This window comes from Sprattus sprattus (assembly GCF_963457725.1).
Source record: "Sprattus sprattus genome assembly, chromosome: 19".
In the NCBI taxonomy this organism is placed as follows: domain Eukaryota; kingdom Metazoa; phylum Chordata; class Actinopteri; order Clupeiformes; family Clupeidae; genus Sprattus; species Sprattus sprattus.
Window position 1 is genome coordinate 6922405 of NC_137917.1, and position 7184 is coordinate 6929588.

Consider the following 7184-nt stretch of genomic DNA (forward strand, 5'->3'; position numbering starts at 1 on the left):
GCAGGATTTTGTGACTTCTCACAGGAATAACTGGTATTTTTTAGCAACCATACCAAACTCTGAACTTTAAAAACTTGACTTGCTCCTAACTCATCAGCTCTGGCTGTGACTCCTAATGATTCACTCCCTAACTCGCACAAGTGAACTAGACGCCCTTGGCTTCATCTGTTAATTTACTCTGTAACTGCCAGTTCATCCCTGAGGTGTGTCTCTCATATTATCTCTGTGTGACGCACACTGGCTCGTTTGCGAACACAGTGCATCTGAACTATTTTCGTCTAATTAACAGCAGGGTCCCTCGAGAGGAGAAGGCGAGCCCAGCGCTCTCGGGTTGAAGTTATTTAGACGCTCGTGAAGCGTGTGACACACTTCTGCCTGACCTGTGGCAGATGCAGATCCCTCATTAGCCTTTAGCGATGCACCACTGGAAGGAGGAGCGTTGGAGTGCCCTGTTTATTATGAGGGCCTTAAAACATTCACACTTACTCATTTGACAGTTCATTTGAAGAGCCTCACAGTAATATGATGAACATTATGAAATGCTTCATTTCTAAAAATACATAGCCTCAATAGCTTTAAAAGCTCATGCTTTTTTTATCGGTACATAATAGGCCCTCAAACACTAGCAGCAAGAGAACGCATGCCTTAACTTATAGGCAGGCATACGCAAATATCTTTCTAGCCACAATACGTATACGTCCATTCGGCCAACCGCACCCACCGCCACTGCATTGCCGTACACCTACTCTACCCAATACCCTATGCTAGCATTTATATACAATATACATTATTGCCTCCACCGAAATGTTTTTCTGTCCCTACATCCCTTACCCCTGTAACAGTAACCCTATTGGCACAGTAATCTGGTATTGTCTGTATCATGTATTTACCACCAGATGTATGTATGTCCAGTGACCAAATGCTGGCTGTGTATTGCCCCTGTTGCTTCCTTTCCCCTTCTGCCACACAACCCTTCCCCTTCCCCCCTTCCCCCCGTCCCACCTTCCTGTCTCCACCCGGCCGACCTCAAGCAGATGGGTCCCCCCTTATGTGCCGTGGTTCTGCTTAAGGTTTCTTCCTGCCTAACAGGGAGTTTTTCCTTGCCCCTGTTGCCGTTGTGCATGCACTAAGGGGGTTCAGGCTCTGGGCTCTGTTAAGCGCCGAGAGGCAATTGTATTGTTATGGCGCTATACAAATAAAATTGAATTGAATTGAATTGAATTGAATATATTGCCTGCATCTCCAAGGCTGAGAGTGCCTTCTGAGAAAATTTCTGATGGAGGACACTGGCAACACAAATGGTCTAAAGACATTGTCATGTTGCTAAAGGTAATGGGCACATCACTGAGAACATTTGATTACCTCCTATTGTGACAGCCACATAGTTAGAGCAGGGTTGTGACATCCACCCAGCTGTAGATAAACATTATTGACATGTTGCTATAAGTAGAGAATGGGCGTAAAAGGCAAATGGACCCCTTTTATCTTATGTACCATGACAGCTCTATATTCAGCTCCATTCAAAGATGTGTACTTCATTCCACGCCTCACGGTACACTGTGATACACAATAGGATCTGACCTTCCACCATGCAGGAGTGTATGTGGGAGAAGGGCAAACAAGAACTAAACAAATAGACACACACACACACACACACACACACACACACACACACACACACAAAGACAAATACACACACAGGAGTATGGACATATTATGTATGTGACCTCCCATTGTTAATAGATGTGTGTCTTAAATGCAATCAAGTATGCAGTCCTTCAGTACACATATAGACACACACACACACACACACACACACACACACACACACACACACACACACACACACACACACACACACACACGCACACACACACACACACTGAAACACCCACACACACAGTCACAATATGCCTGTACTTTAACTTACTTTCTCCCATCGCGAGGGGATGCGTGCGTCGTACATGCAGTCGAGTGCGTCCCTCAGGCTCTGGCTCATGATGATGGTGCCGTCGATGGCCAGCTTGAGGTCAGTGAGCGTGTGCCGCACCAGGAGCAGCACCCTCTGCATGCGCTCCACCTCCTGACGGAGGAAGATGTTCATGGGCTGCAGCGGGCCCATCTTCTGCAAGCGCTCACGCACCTGTGGGGATAAAAACACATAAACGCTTGAAAACACACACACACACAAAAAAACTAAAACAAATTGTTTAATTCATTTGATTTTGATTTATTTGAGGTTCCACACAAATGTATTAAGTTATGTAAACCCCCCCAAAAGGTTAAGATCATCTGTGGAGGGTAGTATGAGAACAAGTAATTGCTAAAATGACATAACGAGTTCACTGTCTTGAGTGTGGAAAAAAATCTGTACTTCCTTGAGTATACTAGCAAGCTATATTTACATCCACAGCAGGATTTTGTGACTTCTCACAGGAATAACTGGTATTTTTGAGCAACCATACCAAACTCTGAACTTTAAAAACTTTACTTGCTCCTAACTCATCAGCTCTGGCTGTGACTCCTAATGATTCACTCCCTAACTTGCACAAGTGAACTAGACGCCCTTGGCTTCATCTGTTAATTTACTCTGTAACTGCCAGACTTCTCACAGGAATAACTGGTATTTTTTAGCAACCATACCAAACTCTGAACACACACACACACACACACACACACACACACACACACACGCATGCGTGATCACAGGGATAGTGGAGGTGTGTGATGGCAAAGAGGCGTCTGTCAAAGAGGTGCCGCCAATAGCGTTTCTCACAGGCTAACACATCTTAGAATACAAATCTGCTTAAAACAAACACCCATGCTAACAGCTGAGGTAGCGTTAAACCCATATGCCTCAATCAGTAAGAGGGAGGGAGAGAGAGAGACAGAGAGGGAGAGAGAGAGAGAGACATACAGAGAGATAGAGAGAGGGACAGAGAGAGGGATAGACACATACTTCTCTATGGGCTGGTTACCTGTGCAGGAACTGACAGGCCATTTCAGGGCAGCTGGCTCGTTTGTACGTGTTTCGACTGCAGGGACAAAATAATGTCCTACTCTGATAGGCACTTTTGTGTGGCCCTGAAACTGCTGGGTGGCGCTTGCAGTGATGTTTGATGCTTATTAAATGCGACGTGAGTGGAATACAACAACAACAACAACAAGCACTGCTTTTAAAACCAGCAAGAAAATATTTTTCCAGAAGTAACGCGGTGAATACAGCAAGGGAATTATAGCTTCTGGAGTTAGCATGTTGAGGTTGCTGTCATTGACTGAGCATAAGCAAAACATCAGCTGAAGTTTAGGCTCTAATGAATCAACAGTGGTGCTGGGACCTTCATTTCTCAAGTAATTAGAAGCTGCCATAAAGCAACTTTATACTAAAATTCAAGTGATGACTCGACCTTGGAGTAATCCTACTATGTGCCTCCAGAATATCTAGAAATTCTCTGGGTTTGCGGTCTAATGATGCCGCTGGAGAAATGGCAATTTTTTTTTATAGTGCTTGGAATTGACGTGCAAAGGCAATATTTAAATGTAGGTCCAGTTCCTGCATCGTGTTGGGAAACCAAAAGACAAGGTCAGAACAGCGGCCCGGCCCTGTAAACGCTCGAGCCACTTGAACGTCCCACGAGTTCCTGCAGTGGATTGGCGCCTTATAAAAGTGTGCAGGTTTAGATGGATAAAGTGTAGAAAGAACAACTCTAAAAACAAGTGATGGGGAGAGTGACAAGAAAATGGAGAAAGGGAGAGGGAGTGAGGGAGGGAAAAAAAGGAAGGAAGGAAGACAGGGAGAAGTTAAAATGTTAAAGACAGAAGCATGGAATAGTGGATGGTGAAAAGAGAGTAATCAGTGAAGGACAAAGGCGCAGACAGACTAAGAGAAAGAAGGAAAGAGGAGCAGAAGGAGATAGAGAGAGGGAGAGAGACAGATAGGGAGAGGTGGAGAGAGAGAGATAGAGAGAGGGAGAATGAGAGATCTGCATACTGCATTGCATCCTTGGATAGTGGATATTAAAAGAAAAGCTATTTTTCACAAAGTCAGGCAGTCTTTCTTGTGTTTCCAAAACATCTCAGCTGCTCGGCCGCCTCTGTGATGGCAAGAATATTGTGACAGGATGCTGAAATGCTCACACCATCACACCTTCTCTCTAACACCGCCAGACCACACCACACACACACACACACACACACACACACACACACACACACACACACACACACACACACACACACACACACACACACACACACACACACACACACACACACACACACACACACACACACACACACACACACACTGTTTTCACAGCTCCACTAGTGACGTCAGCAGTCAGCAGACACAGCCAATAAAGTTAGAGTGTGTGTGCATGTGTGTGCACGTGCCAGAGTGACTCATCTTCAAAGGTCCAGTGGGGAAGAAAAGTCTATATGTGTGTATGTGAGTATAACTGTGTTTGTGTGTGTGTGTGTGTGTGTGTGTGTGTGTGTGTGTGTGTGTGTGTGTGTGTGTGCGTGTGTGCGTGCGTGCGTGCAGGTGCTCGAGTGACTCATCTACAAAGGTACAGTGGGTCAGAAATTGTCATTTTAGCTCATCTGACAGAGTGTTACTGTATTGTGTGTGTGTGTGTGTGTGTGTGTGTGTGTGTGTTTAAGTGTATGAGTCAGGCAGGCAACCCCCAGCCCCATGCGTCACCTCGAATGGGATGTAGTCTGGGGGTAGTTTCTCCAGCATGTCCTCCGCCAGGCGCGCCACCACAGCCTCCCGTGTTTCCCCGCTGCCGCTGGAGCGGTCCTTGGGCTGGATGCTGAGAATAGTGTCCAGCACCCCCTTGGCCAGCTTACTCTGGTAGGTGATGTCTGCGTTAGGGTGCAGGCCAAACACCTCCGGCGTGTCATAGGTGGGCAGGCCCTGGACACACACATGAAGTAAAGAAAGAAAAAAGAAAGAAAAAAGGAAGCCAATGGATAGATAGATGGATAGATAGATGGATAGATAGATAGAAACTTAGCTCCAAAAGACAACAGCCAGCACGATCGAACCACATGATCAAAGCCTGTCATGGCCCATACACCTTCCCCAAACTTTTCCCCCTCACATTACAGATCAGATCCCACCAGACCATCATGGCGGCTACCTACACACAAACAGGGCTTTGATGCTCCCCAACACAGAGTCCTACTGATGTGCAAATACTACAGATGTTACAACTGACTATGAAACATGAACAGTAAATTGCAAATGAGCTATATTTTGTATTCATCCAACTGTAAGGAACATTTATACATATTTGAACAAGTCCACATCACATTCAAGCGCTCTGAACAGACATGTTCCTTGTTCTAAGTAAGCTGGTCCTTTTCAGGAGTTCAGTGTGCTTGTCCTTCTCCTACTAAATGACTGATGCTGACTCTTTGACTATGTATCACATTAAAAATAAGCTATAAACCTCAGTTCACTTAGGAGTGGCCGGTTCCATCTTCATTGTGTGTATGATTTCAGTCTTAATGGGCTTAAAGAACCTTGTTGAGTGTGGAGGATGTTGGTGGTCTCACCTGGATGTAGTGTAGGTACTGCTCCACGCTGGTACACCTGGGGATGCTGTAGCCCTTGTAGAAGTGGAAGTCAGGGCTGAACATCTGCTCGCTGAACCACACCTGAGCGAAGGTGTTCAGCAGGCGCTTGTCGTAGTCGTCCGTCACCCTGCCTCCGTACTGGATCTCACCAATCATGTAGCGCACTGTTTGCCAGGACACGCCCTGCGGAGGCATGACATCATCGCACACAACACACACACACACAATCACAATCACAGGCACACACACACACACACAAACACACACACACAAACACGCACTCACACACACGCACACACACACTGTCTGTCAGTAATCCTTAGGTGATTGTATATATATTGCTTTATACTTTTTATGACCTTTCTACAACCTTTCTGCGACCTTCTCAGAGTTGCCAGATATGCACTCTCCTCAATTACCTTCTTGAGGTCCATGTCATCCAGGTGGTTCTGCACAAACTGGATAGTGGCATTGAGGTCTGCCTGGTTGAACTCGTATGGAATGTTCCAGCCCAGTGGGCCGTACTTGCGCCTCTCTTGGACGGTGGAGTGCAGGAACGCCACACCATAGAGCAGGGGCCTCCACTGCGCCATGTTGCTAACGTCCAGGAGGTCCTGGCTGATGCCTGTCCAAAACACGTACGGACACAGTTTACAATACATTTGGCTGGTATGGGTTGCCTTGAACAAATGTTTCGTTATGGATTATATTTATCAATACATAAATACATAAATGCTTATATTGTTAACATGCAAGTGACATTCCTTTTACCTTCGTCATAAATGAAGACAATGCTACTTAATGTGCAAACTTCATGCACATGCACACTCAAACAAACAGGCAACCACCTTCCACCCCAACCTTTCACAAATACATTCCCCCCACACGCACACGCACAAATACCCCCCCCCCCCCTTTACACACACACACACACACATACATACAGATACACACACACAAACACACACAGACCTCCGTAAGTGCGTTTGAGGCCAGCTTTGAGGCCCTGCGGCGGCTGGTTGGTGAACTTGATGGCCATCTGCAGCAGCGTGATGGGGAAGAAGCGGTGCCCCTCCGTGGTCATCCACAAGCGGAAGCTGTCGTGCACCACCTCTGTCTCCGTCAGCGTGTCCATCAGCTCGTCCAGGAAGTCCAGGCCCAGGTGGCAGTTCTGCAGCAGCGCCCAGCCCCCCTGAGGAGACAGAGAGAGAGAGAGAGAAGGAGGGGAGAGTGAGATAGAGATGGAAAAGAGAGATAGGAGGTAAAAAAGAGAGAGAATGAGCAAAAAGAGAGAGAATGAGAAAAAAGGAAGTAATAGAAAAAAAATAGAGAAAGAATGAAAAGTGGCCGTATGTAATTGCATTTTATCGTAAATGTCAAAATTTCATTTGTTTGAGCAAGCAGATATATTTCTGGACTGTGCCTTGGATGTCAAGGAAAGGATGGAATGAAAGGATGGAATACTTAAGTGTGTGTATCTGCAATTGAGAGCATTGTAATTTATATATATTAAAATGATCACAACTGCACATACACACGTTTAAGTGTTCCGTCCTTTCATCCATATCTGCTTGCTCAAACAAAACATACTCAAAATTACA

The 7184-nt window shown here is 45.8% G+C and overlaps 1 protein-coding gene across 3 annotated transcripts in view; it reads right to left on the bottom strand.

The window, feature by feature from the left end:
- dnah5 (dynein, axonemal, heavy chain 5) overlaps positions 1-7184 on the bottom strand; it is a gene marked incomplete at both ends in the record, with an annotated part of 87705 nt that overhangs the window by 4096 nt on the left and 76425 nt on the right. For all 3 annotated transcript variants that reach the window (XM_080858564.1, XM_080858563.1, XM_080858562.1), the window contains 5 exons: positions 1931-2143; positions 4703-4918; positions 5563-5766; positions 6003-6208; positions 6556-6775. In XM_080858564.1, the coding sequence (XP_080714690.1) occupies positions 1931-2143; positions 4703-4918; positions 5563-5766; positions 6003-6208; positions 6556-6775 (1059 nt within the window). The remainder of the gene's footprint in view (positions 1-1930; positions 2144-4702; positions 4919-5562; positions 5767-6002; positions 6209-6555; positions 6776-7184) is intronic.